General features: G+C 39.7%; 1 protein-coding gene across 15 annotated transcripts in view; it reads left to right on the top strand.

The window, feature by feature from the left end:
• Positions 1 to 22,322, top strand: part of FARS2 (phenylalanyl-tRNA synthetase 2, mitochondrial) — a 558,277-nt gene that overhangs the window by 312,610 nt on the left and 223,345 nt on the right. For all 15 annotated transcript variants that reach the window (XM_034660369.1, XM_034660378.1, XM_034660377.1 and 12 more), the window contains one exon: positions 16,424 to 16,584. In XM_034660369.1, the coding sequence (XP_034516260.1) occupies positions 16,424 to 16,584 (161 nt within the window). The remainder of the gene's footprint in view (positions 1 to 16,423; positions 16,585 to 22,322) is intronic.

Genomic DNA, 22,322 nt, shown 5'->3' with positions numbered 1-22,322 from the left:
ATTAAAAGAGATAATATTTTCTGACACATGGTAAGCAGATAATCTTCTTTTGGCTCCTTTCTTCATATAATATTGTTTATCAGAAAGCATGTACTGAATGTTTTTCTGCAAATATAAGCCACAGTAAATATCTGATGACTGAATTAAATGACTCTTAAAATAAAGCAGTTGAGCAGACTTTGCAAGACAAGCTACTATAGCGGCTTCCCATAGACTTGTTAACAAGTCAGTAGACAGTGGAGAAGGAATTCACCTAATAATGATGGTATAGCTGGGGGAGACAAGTTTCTGGAAAGTAGCTCTGGGCAACCAGACTCCTTAGTACAATAGGTTAAAAAATGGCCACAAATTCTAACCTTCTCGTTAATTCTTTCTCTACTCCTTAAAATGTAAGTTGACCATGTGATTTGCTTTGGCCTATAGGGATGGTAGCAAACTTGATACAGGAAGAAGCTTGTAAAGTGTTGGCACATTGGGACTTACCCTCTTGCTGCATGTAGGTCCCTGCAAGCCACCATGTACAGAAACCTGAACTAGCTTATTGGATGATGAGAAAGAACCAACGTGTCCTAGCTGACAGGCAGCCAACATCAGACATGTGTGCTAAACTCAGTTAAGAACAGAAAAACCGGGGCGCCTGGGTGGCACAGCGGTTAGGCATCTGCCTTCGGCTCAGGACGTGATCCCGGCGTTATGGGATCGAGCCCCACATCAGGCTCCTCCGCTATGAGCCTGCTTCTTCCTCTCCCACTCCCCCTGCTTGTGTTCCCTCTCTCGCTGGCTGTCTCTATCTCTGTCGAATAAATAAATAAATAAAATCTTTAAAAAAAAAACAAAACGGAAAAACCTTCCTGAGCCCAAAGTGCCAACCAATATTGAGCTAAATGAATAGTTTTCTTGAACTCTTAAGTTTTTGCAGCAAAAAATAAGTGACATAGGGTTGGGTTGGTCTTGGGAACCCCTGATACAAGGGTAGATAGGTGCCGTGTGTCTCCAGATGGAATGCCTAGAGAAGGAGAGAAGGGCACCATATCACTTTTGGAGTATTCCAGTTTGGTTCCAGAATCTGAAACTAATCATGAAGAAACATCAGACAGATAATATCAAACTGAGGAACATTCTGTAAGATAATTGGTCAGGATCCTCCAAAATGTCAGTGTCTTCCAGGACCAAGAAAGGCCAAGTACCCGCCCCAGATTAAAGCTGTCTCACTGAAGAGAGACATGGTGTGTAAATGCAGTATGTGACCCTAGACTGGTTCCTGCACTGGAGGAAGAAAAGCCTATAAGGACATTCCTGGGAAAACTGACAAAACTTAAATATGAACTACAGATTAGAGGAGAGTATTACATTGATTCAGAATTTCCTGTATTTGTTAACTGTGCTATGGAAATATACATTGAAGTATTATGGACTGAAGGAACATGGTATAAGGAGCCAACTCTGAAATGGTTCAATAAATTATTACATATAATACATGTATTTATATAATTATAAATATGTAAATAAATAAAAAAATAACCAGTATAGCTACTGACACACTCTTTTGACTGAGGGAAGTTTTAACAAGTGTCTAAGTTTTTAGGGAGTGTGCTCACTCTTCTGCAGATTGTACCTTTTTTGTGCTCAGATAAACTGAGTATGACATGTGAGCGCCATGGAGCTTCTAAGAGCGAACCAAAATCACAGTTGCTAATTGTTGATAGAAAGGTACTGTGTGTGCTTTAGGGTGTGTGTCCTTTAGGGTGATTACCAGTGGGAGTTTAGAGTTCCTGAACTCTGACTTTTGACCGATGACCTGCAGTGACCAATATGCACGCTAACTTGTTGACACCATTAGTTTCTTGTGCCCTCTCGCTGGAGCACTTGGACTGAAACATGCTTGTCAATTCTCTTCCTTAAGGAAGTATATCACTAGGCATAGCTGTGCTAACATCCTTCATGACTCAGGTGGTACTATAGGCTCCCCATGAAGAGATGCCTACATTATTGATACAGGCTTGACTACTGCACTGCCTCCTTGTTGAACATATTGGAGGAATGGCTGAGGAGAGTTATCTGTCTGTCTTCTCGGGGCCATTTTCCTTGCTTTGATAAAGGTTGAAGTCATACTTCTCTATGAGTAGTTGTAGGATAAATGTATCTTAGTCTTTCTGTACTTGGGGGCTGAATCTCTTATGGCATCCTTTGGTTTCATTTTTCTGGAATTTTCATATGGTTCTTGATCCACTATCACTGGTCTTTTAGGATCTTCATAAACTTACTAAGATCCCAATTTCCATGTTTTATGACATTGAGACTGGTACCCTGGGTCTGTATGTTTCCCACTGACGCATGATGGTTAGACTTTAGAGAAGGCAACCTAAGATCCAGATAAAAGGTGAAGTTTGTTGTTTGTCTTGAGTCCTGAGAGAAGGTTTCAAGAAGACTGGATTTCATGCATTAAAATTGCCCTTGTCTCCTCAATAGGACCTGTCTTAATAGCTCTATATGGCCCTCTCCCTGTTCTTTGGTATATCAGTATTTATGCATCTGTTAGCAAGAAGCAGAAACCATAGGTAACAGTGGTTTCAGCCCTACAGACTTTTATAATTCATTTCAGAGATAAACATGTCCTTCCTAATGTATAGGCTGCAGGGCTGGTTTCAAGAGGTCCAGGCTCTTTGCACTCACTGTCCATCTCTCTCCTCAGCACAGTGGCTTCCATCAGCCAGCTTGTGGCCCTCTGGTCACGTGTTGGCTGCTGCAGCTCTAGGCATCATGTTGTCATGTGTAGCTTCTAATGAAAGAAGGGAGACAGGAAGAGTTCCAAAGGACCTGTATCTTGCCTTTGAGCATCGTAGAAGTTTCCCGGTATATCTCATTGGTCATGTCTTCCCCTAAATGAGTCATTGGAAAACAGGGCTCCCTCCCTCACTGGGGGTAGTAGGTACATTGCTGCCCAAACTCCAAAGAAGGTAGGTTGGTTACTGGGAAGGCAACCAAAAGGTCCACCACACTCAGATTGAAGGCTCAAGGAGCAGAAGGATGCAGATTCCTAGGATGCAAGCCCTGAAGGGAAGCTGGAGACATCAGTACGGAGGATTTGTAGTAGACAAGGTCATTGGCAATTGCTTCATGTACTGTTGATTAGTACGTGCACCAGAAACTTTTCTCCTTCATTAAACTACAGAAAACTGAAATTTAGGACGCAAAAAAGAAAGGAAGATGGTCCAAAGTGAGCTTTTAAGATGGGCGTCCTAGGGCTTGTTGTTTTAAGTTTATTCAAATGAGGTCTAGCTCAGATTGTATTAAGGGCTACTGTCTTTACCACTTATAGAATCTGATCCACAGTCTGCTCCACACCATGGAAAGGTTCTTTTAAAAGAGGTCTGCCTTTGGATTGTGTGAAGGACTTATTGACAGAATTGTGTGGGGCCAAGGATATGTACAACTAGAGAGATTTTTCAGGCAGGTGATCGATCTTTGGGCACAGCTTGAAAAGTCAATCATCCAGTGGCAAGTCTCTGAGGAATTCAAGAGTTGTAGCTGGAAAGCAGGGGATCAAGGACTGAGTCCTTGGTGGAAAGAGAAGAAATCAGAATTTATGTAGCTGTGCTGGCTTTTCTAGACCTGCCTCTGGATGTGCAGTGTTGCACTGAGATACTGTGGGGCTTTTATTCTTGTGTGACTGCCAGCGTAACTAATGATCAAGGGAAAGGGATGCTTTTGTCCAAGACCACTGCTAACTACTAGTCCGGTCAGCTCACTCTGTATGTATTAGTCACGTTCAATGTGAAAGTCATGTTCGGTGTGGTGGACGGAACCCAAAATTCAGAAAAGTCTGATATATCTGAGCACTAACTTATGCAAGTCATTCTACTACCTTTCATGGGAAATGATGAAGTCAATTAGGAAATTGGCAGTTAGCTACAAAGTAGAGAGTACACAGGCATAACTGGAATTTTCTGATGGTTTGAAGTACTTTGAACATAGCCCCTCTACGAAAGTGTTTGGACATTGGATACATACTTGAAGGGAAAAAACAGATTTGAGTCCCATTGCCGGTGATTTTGCTTAAATGGTGTTTATTTTTTAAGTATAGATAATAATTCCAGTTCTGACATTCCCATTAGGATCATTGTGAGGATCAAAATCAAGATAATATTGATGAAATGTTTTGTGATTGATAAAGTTCTATAAAATATGAAGGCCAATTGCTTGGTTATTTCAGTACTTCTTGTAGCAGTTATTTTGGGAAAGTGTCAGTTGACAAAGTCAAAGAATTCCTAGAAATTAGCCCCTGTTGACAAGGAAGGAAAAATATACTTAATATAATTTTTTTTTTAAAAGTGTTTTTTACAGTGGTAGTTTGAAGTTTTAATTTGGTCCTTGGCTTTGCAACAAAACATTTTGAGAGGGAACCTCAGGATGCAGGGACTGTTTACATTTCAACAGTTCAGTCACTGAGGAATAAAATAAAATAGACAAAATACTGAACCAGAAGCAGTGTTAAGGTCCTAAGCTTCAAGGAGCATGTGACCCAGCGCCAGCTGCACTGTATAAAGTAAGCTCAATGAATAGTGATGAAGGTTGGGATGAATCGTTAAAATATTCATCTTTTCCTGTTGTTTTGGGGGTTTTAGTTTTTCCCTTTCTGAACTGTATTTTTCAGAAATGGCATTTCTGATAGCACCACTGTTAAAATACCACTTCATATTATGATAGGTAAGATCTCTCACAGATACATCATTAAGACAAAGTCACTGTATTGAAAACTTCATTTAAAGTCTACAGTTCTTCATAATACTGCCATTTAAATGAAGCAAGTAATTTAAGAAGTAGAAAAATCTCAACACCTTTCCTTCCATACCTTTCACTCACTTTGCAAATATCCAAGCACTTGCTTTGTGCCACACACTGTTCTAACCACTAGAGATGTATTAGTGATGAAAACCAGCAAAGATCCTGCCTTCACGGATTACAGACTAGCAGCAGTCTGACAATAGACAATAAATAAAAGAAACATGAAAGGCTGTAGTATCTTAGAAGGTGATACTCTCTGAAGAAAACAGGGCAGAATAAGGGAGATTGGAAGTGTAGATTGGTGGAGAGGTATATAGTTTTAAAGTGACTGGTCAGGGAGGCCTCCTTGAGAAGGTGACATTCGAACAGAGACCTGAAACAGGTGGGGGGAAAGACCATTCCCAGTGGACACAGCTGTCCAAGCAAGAGGTGCAAAGTTGAGTGTACCTGCATGTCTGAGGGTAGAAGGAGACCAGATGGCCAGAGAGGGCATTTGGCAGACAACCTTTGTTATGCTGTTCAATGTTATACAAAATTATTTTGCAGTACTTTGTATTTCATTGAAAGCTTCTTCAGAGGAGACCTTGCTTAACTACTTCTAAGCTGAGCCACATCCTAGACTGTTAAGAACTGGAAGGAACTTGAGATGCTGTATTATTGCTGTTCTTTCATTTTATGGGAGAAGCAGCTCAGGTCCACTGAAATAATTGGCTGCATAGTGGCTCAATTGGTAAATCTCAGTGTTTACAGAGATGGATGTGGTAATGAGAAAAAGGAAATATTTTAGAAAGTGAAGTATATGCAGAAATTTTCTTCAAAGTTTGTAAGTGTTTAACCCCTTAAAATTTTGTTTTTATGTGGTAAAATGTATACAATATAAAATTTGCCATTTTAATCATTTTTAAGTATACAATTCACTGATATGGATTTCACCCACAATGTTGTTCAACCATCAGCACTATTGATTTCCAAAACATTGTCATCACCTCAAGCAGAAACTCCATTCATTAAACAGTAACTCCCCATTTTCCCATCCCTCTAGCCCCTTAGTAACCTCTGAGCTTGCTGTCTCCATGAATTTACTTATTGTAGATATTTTGCATATGTGAAATCATGCAATATGTATCCTTCTGTGTCTGGCTTCTTTCACTTAGCATATCTTTTTCAGGGTTCACTCATGCTATAACGTATCTTAGGACTTCATTTCCTTTTAGGGCTGAATAATATTCCATTTTATACACGTACCACATTTTGTTTATTCATTCTCCAAAATTGAGTTGTGTTTTTGTTTTTTTTTTTTTTTTACTTTTCATCTACTGTGAATAATGCTGCTGTGAACATTGGTGTACAGTTCTCTTGAGTCCCTTTTTTTCAATTTTTTTGATATATATATATATATATCTCCATCTGTGTATCTACATATGTCTATAACCATATTTTGTATATACATGTATATATAGACACCCGTGCGTACAGATAGAGATAGATAGATAGATTGATCTATTGAGGGGGAGAGAGAGAGGGAAGAATGGCTAGGTCGTCAGGTAATTCCATGTTGAACTTTTTAAAGAACCACCAAACTGTTTCTCACAGCAGCTGTGCCATGTTACATTCCCAGCAGCAACGTGCAAGGGCTTCACTTTGTTCCTGTCCTTAATGGCACTTGTTTTCTCAGTTTTTTGTTCGTTTGTTTGTGTGTTTGCTTTGTGTTATAGTCGGCCTAGTAGGCGTGAAGTAATACCTCACTGTGGTCTGGGTTTGCGTTTCCGTAGTGACTAAGGATGTGGAGCACCTTTTCATGTGCCTCTTGGCTGTTTGTAGAACTTCTCTGGAGAAATGTCTGTGGAAATCTTTTGCCCATTTTTAAATTGTGTTGTTTGTGTGTTGTTGAGTTGTAGGAGTTCTTTATATATCCTGGATAGTAAACCCTAAACAGATACATAATTTGCAAATCCTTTCTCCCATTTGGTGTGTTGTCTTTCCACTCTCCTCTCTGTATTTTTAATGAACACCTTGATTTTTTTTAGAGCAGTTTTAGGTTCATAGGAAAATTGAGAGTAACATACAGAGTTCCCATATACCCTCTGTACCGTACTCTGCCCCCACACGTGAATAACTCCCCAATTATCAACATCCCCTAACAGAGTGCTACAGTTTTTACAATTGGTGAATCTATATTGACATGTTATTATCACCCAAAATTCATTTTATACCTTAGGGTTCACTCTTGGGGTTGCACATTTTGTGGATTTGGACAGATGTATAATGACATGTATCCATCATTATTATATCATGTAGAGTATTTTTCATTGCCTTAAAAATTCTCTCTGCTTCTTGCCCCCCACCAAATTCTCCCAAATTCCTCATCTTCTTGCATTGTCTGACAAAGGTATAATTATATTATGTCACCATCTCTCTCTGGTTCAAGGTCATCCCATACTAGAGATGAAGGCACATAAGCTTCACTTATCTTGGTACAGCTTACATAGTGTGTGTTTATGTGTATTTCTGTTTCATAGTCAACAACTGCCCATTCTCAGCCTTTTCTCAGGTGGGCGATATAACCTTTTCTGCATGGCACAGTGATTTTTCTAGGCCTTTTGGGATGGGGGTTTGAGAAGTATCTCCACCCACCCACCACCACCAAGAGCACAGATGTCCTATGCCTTCCGAGGCATGACGTTGAGCAATGGCAGACAGTTTGAGTCTTTCCTGAGTGCTCTTTGTTCCCCATCCTGACGCATGGCTAGCGTAACCATTGTCTCTCTGAGATGCCTCTTGCTCACAGGGTCTCTGCTTGGAAGGGCCAGACCAGAGGCTGTGTGCCAAGCCTTGTGCGGTGCTTTGGTTTCTCTCTTACCAGTGCTTCTCTTTCTGCAGCTGTCGAGGCAGAGCCTGGAGGACCATTAGCTGTAGAAGGGGACAGTTTATGGGATTAGATGGTTTTAGGCTCTAAGATCCACTTTGTTTCTACACTTTCACAGTGAAGACTTCTTACTGTCCTCTTTTCAGTTGCCATTCACCTCTCCTCCTTCTCCTCCTCCTCCTCCTCTTTTTCTTTCTCTTCTTTTTAATTTCCCCATCTCTGAGCTCTTACCTCACATTAGTTTGCTTCAGTATATAGGCTGACCTTCTTAGAATGATTTTCAGCACCACCAACAAAAACAATTTTCCTGTGTGGGTTGCTCCATTCAGCACAAAGCTGTGTTAATCAGAATATCTAATTGCTTCCCATCCTGAATATTCTGTTTAATTGAGGATGTTTCTCTGTAGTCAGCTTTCTGCTTTGGGGACTCTAGTTTACTGGAACCCTCTAGTATTGGAATAGGGAAAAAATATACTGCCTTAAAACCCTGTCAGCCCTTGAGCACCTGGCAACAAATTACAGCTGAGGAGTGCCAAAGACCTGAAAATTAGACTTGCCTTGGCTGACAGTATCTTTAAGTGTCTAGTTATTTATGGCTCACTTTCTTCCATAAAGAATTTGAAGTGCCATATAAAAGTATGTACAAGATGATAAAATAAATAGTTTAGATAATCAGGGCAAAGAGGAAATAAGGATAAGAAAATAAAACTGGGCCAAGAGTCACACAGAGAAATGTACCTTGAACACTTGTACAGTTGTAGAGGTGACCTGCAAGGTTGACTGTAAGCTTCCATGGGGCCAAAGTAAGGAGAGTATTATGATCAATTATGTAACTCATGGTATCGTTAAAATGAAAAATAATCCAGTTGTTCAGGGGAAAGGAGCTTTTTCCATCTTCTTAGATCTGAGATCAGTTTATTTAATGACGCCTCATAGGGAAGATTGTGTGATACAGTGATCAGCATCCTGGACAGAAGTGTGTGGTGTCTTACTAATGTCCTAGCTGGAGAGCACAGTGCAGGGTGCAGTTCAGAAGAAGCTGTTCTAGGTGGGACCAAAACAAAGTGTTTCAAAGGCAAAATTTGGTACAACTCAGCAAATAGATGCCACATCCTTTCTTGCAACTCTCCACAGTAATTGATTGTCACAAGTAGGCTTCTCCCTAAGAATAATTGTGAGACTCGGACTATGGTGGAAGGACGCTGGAGGCCAGCTGCTCCCTGCTCCTAACCAAGATCTCGTCCTTAACCAAGGTGGTTGGGATTCCAGGTGCTTGATGTAATGGCTCCCTCACTGGTCTTAGCATTGGGTCCTCCTGGTAGAGCCAGTGTCCTATCTTCAGCAGAGGTTCTGAGCTCATCCCCACTGACGGCTAGGTGAAACTGACACCCCTGAATCATGCACACTGTGGATTTTTGTAGATCATGGTCTTCCTAAACTCACGTATCAGTAACCTTTAAAATGTTTTCTTTAGGAATTTTTATGTAGTCAGTCATGCTGTCCACAAATAAAGACCGTTTTACTTTTTTTTTTCCAATTTGTTAAATTTTCTTTTTGTTTTTGTTTTTATTTTTTCTCCCCCTCCCCCCACTGGTTTGGAACTCAGGTTAATAGAAAGAGAAGTAGAGAAAGTAGACTTACTTGTCTTCAAGTTGACCCTGAGGGCAAAGCAGCTGGTCTTTCACCATTGAGTATTACATTAGCTCTTGGTTTTTTATTGTGTCTTTTATTAGATTAAAGAAATGCCCGGTGTTCCTCATTTGCTGAGAATTTTTATAATGAATGGATGTTAATTTTTTCAATTGCTTTTTCTGCATCTACTGAATGATCATGTGTTTTCTTTTTTAATCTGCTTATATGATGAATTACATTGATTGATGTTCATATGTTGAGCTAACCTTGCATTCCTGGGATAAATCCAGTCCTGACGTTGTGTTTTCTCATGCATTGCTGGATTCAGTTTGTTAATATTTTGTTAAAGGTGGTTTGTTTGTTTTCTCTGTTCATTATGCATATTGGTTTATAGTTGTCTTTTCTTGGAATGTCATTGTCTGGTTTTGGTATAAGGGTAATCCTACCCTCATAAAATTTCATTATTCTCTACTTTCTGGATGAGTTTTATAGAATTAGTATTATTTCCTTCTTAACATTATGATAAAATTCATAGTAAAAGCCATCTGATACTCAAGTTTTCTTTGTGGGAAGGTTTTTCATTACATATTCAGTATTTTTAATTGATATAGGTTACCTGTTCCTAGTGGGCTTTGGTAGTTTGGGGGTTTTTTTGGAGGAATTTGTCCATTCTGTATGGATTGTTGAATTCACTTGCATAAGTTTATTCATAATATTCCCTCATTATCCTTTTAATGTCTCTAGAATCTGTCTTTAGTGAGGTCTTATCTTTCATTCCTGACATTGGTAAGTTGTACCTTCTCTTTTTACGTTTTTTTCCCTTATTAGTCTGGCTAGCAGTTTTTTTATCTTTTTTTTTTTTAAACAGCTTTTGGTATACATATACAGTGAAATATTACTCAGTCATGAAAAGAAATAAGACCTTGGCATTTGCGGCAACATGGATGGACCCAGGGTGAAATAAGTCAAATAGAGAAAGCTTTTTTCTTCTTTATGACTGAGTAATGTTCCATTGTGTATATATACCACCTATTCTTTGTCTGTTCATCTATCGATGGATACTTGGGTTGCTTCCATATCTTGGCTGTTGTAAATAATGCTGCAATAAGCATAGAGGTGAATGTATCTTTTTGAATTAGTGTTTTCATTTGGGGGGGTAAATACCCAGTGGTGGAATTACTAGATTTTATGGTATTTCTATTTTTCATTTTTTGAGGAACCTCCATACTACACTGTTTCCCAGAGTGGCTACGCCAATTTACATGCCCACCAACAGTGCACGAGGCTTCCTTTTCTTCTCCATCCTCGCCAGCACTTGTTATTTGTCTTTTTGATTCTGGCGAATACCATATGATTACACTTAAATGTGGAATCTAGAAAACAACACAAAGAAAGAAAGAAATAGCAGAAACAGACCCATAAGAACCGAGAACAAAGTAATGGTTGCCAGAGGGGAAGTTGGTGAGAGGGTAGGCAAAACAGGTGAAGAGGAATGGGAGATGCAGGCTTCCAGTTAGGGAAGAACTCACAGGATTAAAGACACAGCATAAGGAATACAGTTGATGATACTGTAATCATGTTGTATTGTGACAGATGGTAGCTACACTTGTAGTGAGCACACCACAACATAATGGAGCTGTGTAATCACTATGTTGTACATCTGAAACTAATGTAGCATTGTGTATCAACTATGCTTCAGTTTTAAAAAATTCTTTTAAACCAGCTTTTGGTGTCATCAATTCTGTATTGTTTTTCTGTTTTTTTATTTTATCACTTATGTTGTTATTTTTATTTTTTCCTTGTTTTGCTTAGTTTGTTCTTAATTTTCTTTTCTTTTTCTAGTTTTGTAAGGGAATGGATCATTGATTTGACACCTTTCTTATTCTCTGACATAATCATTTAATGCTATAGGTTTCTTTTGAATCATAGCTTTAGAGACTTAATTTGTATGCATGTCAAGGCATTTCCTAATTTTTCTTGTGATTTTTTTCTTTGAATCTTGGATAATTTAAAAGTATGTTGTTTAATTTCCCTATTATTTGGGAGTTTTTCCAGGTATTTTTATACTGTTGACTTCTGATTTATTTTCACTTTGGGCATGGGTTGTTCCTTGTTAGTATTTTGAGATTTTTTTTTTGTGTTCCAGAAAATGGTCTATGTTGGCAAATGACCCATCTGCACTTGAAAAGAATGTGAATTCTGTTGTTGAGCAGTGTCCTGTGCATAATTTTATATGTGATGAAATTAACAACCTATGATGTATTGGAAATTTTTTTGAAAGTTCTTCAAACTTTTTCAGGCCAGTGCTTCTCAATCTCTCTGTAACATAGCTAAATATTTGTGTTTCCATTTGTCTTTATGATTGCCTTGATGCCAAGTGATAAACAGAGATGCTACTATTTAACTTACAATGAAGCATTTTTCCAGCTTGACCTTACACATCGAATCTTGAGGCTCCGTGAGAAGTCGAGTTCAGCTAGACTGCATGGGGATCTCTAGAACAATTTTAAGCTTCTTTTTGTGTTTTAGAAAGACAATAAATGCAAAATAAAAATAAGAACAAATATGAATCTTGGAGATGAGTCATTCATTGTTCTATCCTTATACATATCTAGTGGTGACGGTGTCCAAATATATGTTTTAGAACGAGAATTAGTGGCACTAGCCAGATGGACCAAATAGGGAGAGAGACGGTGACTACTTGGGTGTTTCTTGAAAGAGTCCAGGTGAGAGATGTTTGTTGAAGGTGCAAATATGTAGCGACAATTAGACTAGAATGAAGGGATAGTTTTGAGAGAAATTTTGAGATACAATTTAAAGGTCTATATCTGAAATGAGGTAGTGTTGGAGTAAAAATTTCCTCCCAGGTTTCTGCCTTGAAAAACTAGACGGAAGTTGATCCCACTCATCATAAGGTAGAAAAATCAGATGAAAAGCAGCATATAGTTGGGAGAAGGAGTATTACATAGCTTTGGCTTAGGACCGTTTGCTTTTTATGTAGAATGAGCAATGTGATAAATAATGTGGGGTGGCATGGCCTTTGGATAGATGTGATATCATGACATAATTGATACTATGGCATATTCGGGGTGTTATAATATAGGGGATTCATCTTATTTTAAGCTTAATTCGTGATCTCTCCTATGTGAAACCCTGTCTAGTCTTTATTTGCATTTCCATAATGGAAAATGTTTACAATAAAAGGCAAAAACCCAGATGATTTAAAAGTGTCTGATTAGCCCTTGTTGAATAATAAACCACTCCAAACTTAATGGCATAAGAGAGCCACCATTTATTATTCTGTGGTCACAAATTTGGACAGCACGTAGTAGGGATGGTTTGGAAATGTGTTGGGTCTTAGAGAATGAAAGAGACCAATCCTGGCTGTAAAAGGGAGACATAGAAATCCATTTTTACTAATCATGATTATCCTAAAAGTTTAGCCCCGTTGTGACATAAGAGGAATACTTTGTTCTTATAACCTCTTAAAAATAAACAGAAAAGAAATTGCTGTATTTTATCTAGTACCAAAAATCTCTATTGTCTGAAATATTTCTTGTCACTCTTTATTTAAAAAGGCATGTAGTATGAAGTCTCCCCATCTTTGTCCTCTAGTTGCCCAGTTCTTTCCCACCCACCCCCAAATTAAAAACAAAACAAAGTCAGAGAGCTGCTGCTTTGAGTTTTTGAACTCTTTCAAAGATTTTTTTTATAATAATATGCCATTGTATGGACAGAGCCTAGTTTATTTAATCAGCTCCCTAGTGATGGACTTTGGGTTGTTTATAGTCTTTTGCTTTTATAAACAATACTCCAGCAAGTGGCCTTATACATTCATAATTTCTCGTAAGTAGGATGCATTCTAGTAGCTAAACTAACAAGGTGGTGTACCCATCTGTAGTTTCGACAGCTCCTGCTATATTCTGCTCCTTAGGTCAATGGGTTAAAAACCCAATTGGGAACCTACCAGCTGTGTAGAGGGTGCTTGTTTTCCCGTGGATTTGCTATCAAATATGGGATCAGATGTGTTTATTTAGCTAATCTGATAAGTAAAATATGGTAACTTGTGCATTTTTTTCTTGCATTTTTCTTAACTAATCTTTTTGTTTGCTTAAAGGTAATTTTTCTTTCTGTTTCTATGACTGTCTTCATATTCTTTGTTCATTTAAAAATTGAGGTTGTTGGGGCACCTGGGTCGCTCAGTCAGTTGAGCATCTGGCTCTTGATTTCAGCTTAGGTCATGATCTCAGGGTCATGGGATTGAGCTCTGTGTTGGGCTCCATGTTCAGTGTGGAGTCTGCTGGAGGTTTGCTCTCTCCCTCTGCTCCTCCCCCCGCTCTCTTGCTCTCTCTCTCAAATAAATAAATAAATCTTTTTTAAAAAATTAGATTGTTGCTTTTTTCTTACCTACTTTGAGGGGCTCTTTGTAATTCTTGTTTTGCTTTAGAAAATGTTTTGGGGGTTGGGGATAGATGAAAGGAACAAAAGCTAAGACACTAAAAAAAGAAAAATACTAGATATTAAATAAAATCTTACCCTGAATCTATTGCTCATTCAGTTACAGATATTAGGCTCTAGATGGTTGGTTATATCTAAAAAAGTGATCGTAAAATCTAAAAGTTTAAGGAAAAAGCCTAAGTTACAAAGCAGCATTAACATTCCTACCTATCTTTATTACTTTCTTATTGAAATGACTATAATAATTTCAAGAAAATGTTTTAAAGTTGTTTTAAAATTATTATCCATTATCATTCTTGAACATCAGATTTTGTTTTTATTTTTTCACAGTACAATCCTCATTTGTAGCTATATTAAATAGTAGTATCACAGTACATATTCATGTTATCATAGATATTCTTCATAATTTTTTATAGTCTGTCATTTAATAAATATGTATTTGTATAGCTATGACTTTTAATGACTGCATCAACATATCCTATAATTTTTAAGCCATTCCTTAATTTGGGCCACTCAGGTGGTTTCCTGTTTTTGCTCTTGTAAGTTGTACCACTGCGTATCTTCTTTCATTTATGTTTTTCTTTTGTTGAATTATTTCCTTAAGATAAATTCCTGAGTGGAGTTATAAGAATAAAGAATATGAACATTTTTAAGGATCTTTATATGTGTTGTCATGTTGTTTCCAAATTGTTGTAAAAATGCATAGCGTAACCAGCAGTGAATGAGGATGCTAAAACCACACAATGCAGAATATTCTGGAAACACATCACCAGGACTGTAATTTTCCTTTTCAATTAAAGAAAACAAATTCTTCTTTAAGTATATTTAAAACGTCTAACACGGTTATATTAAATTTCATATCTTTAACTAGTCAGCAACCTTTTTTGCATCAGTATGAATTATTCTAAAATATTTTGCCTCACACTTCAACTGCTCTCTTAGGCACCTGATCACGGGGTCACGGGTTGTGCGGTTTTTCCTGATCCCACTGTCTTCGAGGTCAAATACCCCTCTTCCCTCCTCCATACCTGAGTGTTCGTTCTTACTCAGGAACAAGTGCACTCAGCCAGCCACTTGCTTTTCTTTCATATACACCTTCCTTCCCGCTACTGAGCCATTCTTTCTCTCTGTATCTTTTTCTTTTGTGATCTCACTTTGACAATTTTAATTCATTCAGCTTTTAAACCATTTGAAGAGGCTCATACTCCTGCGTGGCTTCAATTATATGTTTATCCTTGTTTTTTTGGTTTTTTTTTTATAAACAGTGGTGGTAGGAGCACAAGGGAAGAAATGGATCCTCTCCTCTCTTACCTGCCTCAACCTTGAACCATCTGTGTTTTCAGAATCCACTCCTAACCATTCCATGCTTCACTGTCACCCCTTTGTTATTGAAGATGTTCCTTCAGTCTGGAATTTTCTTTTACCTTTCTCCACATTTTGGATACATAGTTGTTTTCTTTTGCTGGGTAACAAATTAGCCTCATACTTAATGGATTAAAAGCACATAAATTCATTATGTCACATCTTCCTTGCATCAGAAGTCCAGGTGCAGATCGGCTGGGTCCCCTGCTCAGGGCCTTCATAGGTGGAGATCAAGGTGTCAGCAGGGCTGTGTGTTCTTCTGGAGTTCAGGGTCCTCTTCTAAGCTCATTCACACTGTTGGGAGAACTCATTTCCTTAAGGTTGTAGGAATGAGGGTCCCATTTCTTGCTGACCACCAGGGCCTCCCCCAGCTTCTAGAGGCCTCCCTCAGCTCTTAGCCACATGGCCTTCTCATTTCTGTCAGCTGATTTGCTCAGATGGACCTACAAATAAAGTAATCTAATCACGGGGTGAAATCCCATCCCGTTCCTGGAGCCACCCAAACTCAAAGTGGGGGATTTACACAGGGCACGCATGTCGGGAGTGAAATCTTGAGGCCGTTTGCAGCCTGCCCAGGATCCTAATCACCTTTAGGAAAAATTATGATCCTTTCATGAGCCCTTTCCGTAAGCTTTTCCAGTAGTATGAATTGCTCCGTTGCCTTCTTCACACAGCACTTTATGTCTTTGGTCTCACTGTGCTTCAGGTAAGCAAAATAAACCCTTCAAGTTCATGGCGTTGCCATAATGTAAACAACACACCTTACGTTTGGAGTGAGTGGTACTAGATAAGCATTTCCCCTTAGCTTCCTTGCTCTCCGTGTATTATTGAGGTAACTCTTACTGAGGGTGAAGGTTGTTTTAATGAAATTGAGGGTTCTTTCTGAATATGAACAGTACACTCTGGCATGTTTTGAACATACCTGACCGTCTAGTGAGCCATGTAGGGACAAGAGACGATCTTTTCTCTCTCCTCTGTAACCTGCACATAGTAGGCTAAATGTCCAAATCAGGGCAAACAAGGATTACTCGGAGGCAGGAACCAGGGCTTTAAAGAGCCTGGGATATAATTATAAATTAAAGGCAGTATTAGAGACAGCGTGACTCTAGAGTGCTTCAGTGAGGGAAGTGAATAGGAGTGTGGGAAGCATGAGAGACGTAAGACGGGGACCCTCGTGGATGTCTCCACGGCCCCTCCCCAGTGCCTGACCACCAGCAGGTGCTCCACCAGGAGTACTGGTTACATATCGGCAAGTAGCATTCAAGTGTGAGTCTTTATATATTTTAAATCAGGTGTTTCGTTTTGTTTTCCTAATTGTAGCTGGTGCTCAAGATCAGATTGGCTGGGCCTTTGGCCTAGGATTGGAAAGAATAGCCATGGTCCTGTATGACATCCCTGATATCCGCCTCTTCTGGAGTGAGGACGAGCGTTTCCTGAAGCAGTTCTGCGTGTCAGATATCAACCAGAATGTGAAATTTCAGGTAAAATTACTTGAAGAATATAATAATGATAATAATAATAATAATATAATGGTTTTTAAAGAATTAAAGGGTAATATACTTGAAAAGAAACTCGTGGAATTTAAAAATAATGTGTATTTGAAGTCTTTTTAATAAGATTATTTATTTATTTATTTGAGAGAGAGCACGAGCAAGAGAGCAGGAGAGAACATGACCAGGGGAGAGGGATAGAGGGAGAGAGAGAAGCAGGCTTCCCGCTGAGCAGGGAGCGCGATGCAGGGCTCCATCCCAGGACCCTGGGATCATGACCTGAGTGGAAGGCAGACGCTGAGCTGACTGAGCCACACAGGCACTCCTTGGAAGGAAATTTTTAACTAGAGGTCCATAAAGACACAGGAGTTCATAAACCGTCAGAAATTGTATGCAGAAAAATAAGAGATTTTTCAAGATTTTAGAGCAAAGAACTAACTTTGGGCTTTGTTAATGACCATTTTATCATTATGAAATAGTCATCTTAATCACTGATAAAACTTTTAAAATTTAGTTTTCCTGATACTAATGTAGACACATTGGCTTTCTTATGATTAGTGTTTGCAATGTGTGTCCTTTTCCTCATTTTATTTTCACTCTAGGTCCTTATGTTAAGTGTGCTTCTTGTAAACTGCAGAGTTGGGTCTTTTCTAGATAAGCCTGGATTTAATTGGAGTGTTGAATACCTCTTACATTTACTGTAAATACATGGAGAGTCTAGGGCTTAATTCTGTCATTTTTTATTTCTTTCCCTTTCCCCCTTCTCTTCTTTCTTTCTTCATTTGGGAACTGAGGTTTTGTGTTTCTTGGTTTGCTTGTTCTTTTATTCCATTTTATTACCCCTGTTCCTGTTCAGTCTCACCGTTTTATATTTTTTAAAAAGATTTATTTATTATTTGAGAGAGAAAGAGAGAGCACAAGCTGTCCGGACCCTGAGACCATGACCTGAGCCGACATCAAGAGTCGGTCATTCAACCGACTGAGCCACCTAGGCGCCTCTCCATTTTGTATTTTTAAATGGCTCTTCTAGATTACAACATGCATAATTAACCCATCACCCTTTACCATGGTAACTATTATACAACTTCACGAGACATTTAACAGCCTTCAGTAGTGTAGCTTTGCTTACTCCTTTTGAATTTAATATTACTATTGTTATTTTATTCCTCCATGTATTATAATCCCACAGTATATCACTTTATTTGCTTCAAATAGCCAATCGTCTTTTTAAAGACACTTAAAGCTATGTTGCTTTATATCTCCCTTGATATTTACCCCACTGATCATCATTCCTTTCTGCCGATCTTCGTTTTTCCCTGTGATCATTTCCCTTTGGTCTGGAGAACTTCCTTTAATATTTTCCTGCAATGCAGCACGAATGTTCACTTTTTGCTTGTCTGGAAATGCCTTTGTTTCACCCTTACTTTTTAGGAGTATTTTCTACGAGTATAGGTACCTAGGTTGCCAGTTTGTGCGTGTGTGTGTACGTGTGGGTGCGAGTGGGTGTGTGTGTGCACGCATGTGTGTATGTTTGTGTGAGTGTGCGCGTGTTTTCCTTTCAGCTCTCGAAACATGTCATTTCATTGCCTTTATCTTTGTGCTCTGGTTTTCAGTGGTTTGACCTATGTGTGATTTTCTGTTTTCCTGTTTGGGGTTTCACTGGGTTGAATTAATGTCCTTCAGCTACCCTTGAAACCTCACTTAATATCTCTTCCAACAATTGTACTTTATTCTTTCTTTTCTTTTCAGGCAGCAGCTGCAGGTATGTGAGACCATTTGAAATTATGCCGTAGTACTCTGATTCTCAGGGTGTCTGTTTTATTACTGATTTTTTTTTTTTAGCTCACTGCTTTATTTTTTTTTTATGATTTTTTTATTATATTATGTTAGTCACCATACAGTACTGCTTTATTTTAGATAGTTTTTATTCTCTTATCTTTGTGTTTATTAACCTTTTCTATTTTGTCCATTTAACCATTAAGACCCTCCAATGAATTCATTTTGCACTTATTAGTTCTACAATTTCTATTTGCTTCCTTTTCAGAGTTTTTAGTACTCTGGTGAATTCTTCATCTTTTTACCCATTTTGTACACTTTCCTCTAAATTCTTTAGCATCTTCCTCATAGTTGTTTTTAAGTCCTGTCTGTCAATTCCAGCCATTTTGTTATCTATTGTTCTCCTTTTATTCTTTTTTCTTTGTTGTGGGTCACATTTTTCCTGCTTTTCCAGTTGCCTCACTTTTATATTGTGTATAAAAGAACAAAGAAGCCGAAGTAGGTAGTACCTGTCCTCAGAAAGCCTTGTCTTTTCCCGTCAGGCAGCTAAGGTGTCTAGGCGAGATCTCTTCGTTCTTCTAATCAGGAGTTGAACTGGATTCTGGATTTCACATCTGATTTCCTGTTGATGGTGAAATCTGGCTCCACGGTAGAGTCTGGGGTCTCTGCATGTGAGATTACATCTCTGTTCTTTCCACCCAGTTGCCAGCTTCCTTACCACCAGTGCTTGACAGGCAAAAGTAGGCTGAAGGAGCACTGGCTGGCCGTGGGGGCTCGTCATTCCTCCACCTCCCGGTCCACCGTACTAGCCGGTGCTCGGCTGAGAAAAGTTCGGCTTCTGTCTCATTGCAGCCAGGTTTCTTCGCCGAGACAGGCTAGCTCTTCTGCCTACTCACGCGCCGGGGCTGAAAGCACCCAGCAGTGCCTGTCCACCCCAGAAGGGCTCCTCTCCCTCTGGAATTCTGCTGGATTAGACTTGTATCCAGAGCTCCTCAATGTCTTGCATGACAAATAAGATTTCCAAATTTATTGTGTTCTCATCATTATAGTGGGACCAACGGTTTTCTGTGACCTTTTGCGTCCTTTTTCCAAAAGTGGAAAAATCTCCTACAACTTATTCACATTTTTAGTTTCACCTTTAGTGGCCTTTAAAAAAAATCCCTTTTTTTTTTTTTTAAAGTAAGCTGTTTATTTTTGTTCTAGCACCAGGTCCTTCTAGGTTAATTTAGAATAAAGCTCCATCTAAATGATCAAATGTAAAAACCTGACTAGGGATGTCAGGTTTTCCTCATTCACCTTCTCATTTTTTCAGTCCTTTATTTCATTGGCAAACACTGATGGAACAGCAGCCAACACTGTACAGAGCAGGGCGCTCGGGACACTCACAGACGACTAACAGTTGCGCCAAGTCAGTGGCTCAAGTCCTATCTTAAGTGCACTTTAACTGTCACCTCTTGGGAGACGCAAAGATATCCAAGAAGAGACCATGGGTGTCTTGTATTACATATCATTTTTTGTTATTTCTTCTGCCTTCCAGGCTCATGGTCTCAGTCTGCTGTCTCGGGGGCCGTTCTGCTCCCCCTGCAGGTGGCTACCGCTTCCCGGCGCCCGAGCGCAGAGGCTCCCTCCCCCTTCCGTTTATCTTCCGATACCTGTGAGTGGATTAACGGTATCTGTGTGTGGATTCACGGCTCCCCGCTTCCTGCCTCAGTACTCAGCACTGGAGATGTTCGTTTGTAGAGATCCAGATGTATCTTCCTGCGTCTCAGGCTGATTTCGTGGGTGTTCAGGATGGTCTGGTACCTATCCAGCTCGACTCAGGGGACCAGCTGAAAAAGGGGTCCCCTACTCCTCCGCCATCTTAACTCCTCCCTCTGCCTTCCAATTTCAAAGTCAGTGTATGCATACTTGCACTATAATGTGATTTCAGTGGCTGTCTTTATGTAGGAAATTTAAGAACTTCTGATGGACTAGTTAGGATTTGATCGCTGAAAAAAATATCTGCCCATAAAATACTTTGTGAATTATAGATCACAGAGAGCTGTTTCCTAATTGTTCACCTCTAATTAGTATTTATTGATTATATTCTGCGTTAGCTCCCTATTGCTGGCATTGCAAGTTACCACAAACCTAGCGGCTTACAACAACATCCTTTATTATTTTATAGTTCCAGAGGTCAGAACCTTAAAATCAGTCTGACTGGGCTAAGGCGAAGGTGTCAGCGGGGCTGATTCCTTCCGGTGGTTCGAGGGGGAAAATCCATTTCCTTGCCTGTGAGAGCTTGTAGGGCTGTTCTCATTCTCGGATCATGCCTTCTCCTCACACTGCCTTTTCCCCTCTCTTTCCCTCTGTGGACATATCACCTTCTCTGAATTTTTGTCTTCCTCCTACAAGAAAAGGACCCCTTGTGATTACATGAACTCACCAGGATGATTCAAGATAATCTCCACATCCCAAGATCCTTTCTTAATCACATCTGTAAAGTTCTTTCTGAATGTAAGGTAACCTGTTCACGGCTTCCAGGCCTTAGGACGTGGGCATCTTTGGGGGGCCATTGTGCAGCTTATCACATACGCCTTTACATATTCTGTTTTCATCCTGGCAGGTGTAAGGGAGCAGATTTTGTGGCTGGATATAAGTAATGCACACAGTATCGGAGTGTTAGCAGTTTTTAGCTATTTGTGTGGAGCGGTCATGGTTATATATACGAGAGGACTGAGGCTCATTTTGTCACTTAATGTTGTTGGCCCGTCTTAAGAAGACTGTTTCACATGATCACCCTGCTATGCAAGACTCTTCTCCAGAGTGGAGGGGAGGAAACGTGGGCGGAAGGTCTGCTGGCAGCTGTGAGTCTGTGGCTTCTCTGGCTGGGAAACTCGGAGCCGTTTGGGAATTGTATTGTGCAGGGCTGGCAGGAGGCAGAAATTTCTTTTCTTTCATCTCCCTTCAGGCCATCCAAGATTATGTTTTAGGCTCTCGGCGTCTCTGGCATCTTCCTCTGCACAGTCTCCGTGGTCTTCTAAATCCATCCGTCCGCCTCGCTAGGCTGGCTCTCTTCCAGGGGCTAGCAGCAGTCTGATTTTTCTCACCCTGGGGCCTCATCTATGCCGCTCTTTCCCGAATACCTTCAAACTGTCGTGTGCATCTAGGAAGTAGGAAACTCACGTTATAATGTGATTTGGATTTTTGGTGTCTGTTGTACATGGTTTGAGCTCAGCACTTTGTCTGTCGTGGCTCTCTTTGCCCAACCTTGAGCGGTGCCTGAAATACAGGGATGAACACGCTGGTGGTCTTATCATCCAAGTGTCTTCTTATTCTGCACAAGAGATCTTTGTCCCGCACTCTAGCTCCCCTGGCTGGGCTTGTATTCTGACATTTGGGCACTTGCTCTGTGTACCTTTGCCACCTCCCCTCGGTGACATTCACTGCTTCTGTGCACGGAGTTGAATCTTCAACAGTCCAAGTTTTTGGAGTGTTCTTTAAAGTGTTCGTCTTTGAAGTGTTCTTTAAACAGTCCTAGATGGTGAATTCAGTATTCAGTGCTATACAGAGTAATTCTTGTTGAAAATCATTCATTAATCACCATTGTGAATTGTATTTGCAAATTTTACTTAAATATTGTGAATTCTGCATGTGTCCAGAGTTGCTCACGAGGTCAGTCCCTATTTGATGAAATAATGCAGCAACGTTGGTGGTTCTCTTTTCTCCCAGTTAAGGAGTTTTATTGGCTCTCTTCTGTGGGCCCAGGCTGTATTTGTCCCTAATCCTGAATATTAGTTCAAACCCTTGTCCCTGCAGCAGGAGTAGGTGAGCATGGATGGGCGTGGCCTGCAGGCCTCCCCGCCCACACCCTGCGTAGGAGCGTCATAGGAACAGTCACACTTAGTGGTTAACACTCATTTCGGCCTCACTCTGTGCTCAGTATTCTAAAGACCTTACGTGCCTGAATGTAG

The sequence above is a fragment of the Ailuropoda melanoleuca genome, chromosome 5 (genome assembly GCF_002007445.2).
Source record: "Ailuropoda melanoleuca isolate Jingjing chromosome 5, ASM200744v2, whole genome shotgun sequence".
Classification (NCBI taxonomy): domain Eukaryota; kingdom Metazoa; phylum Chordata; class Mammalia; order Carnivora; family Ursidae; genus Ailuropoda; species Ailuropoda melanoleuca.
This window is presented reverse-complemented; position numbering and strand designations above follow the sequence as displayed.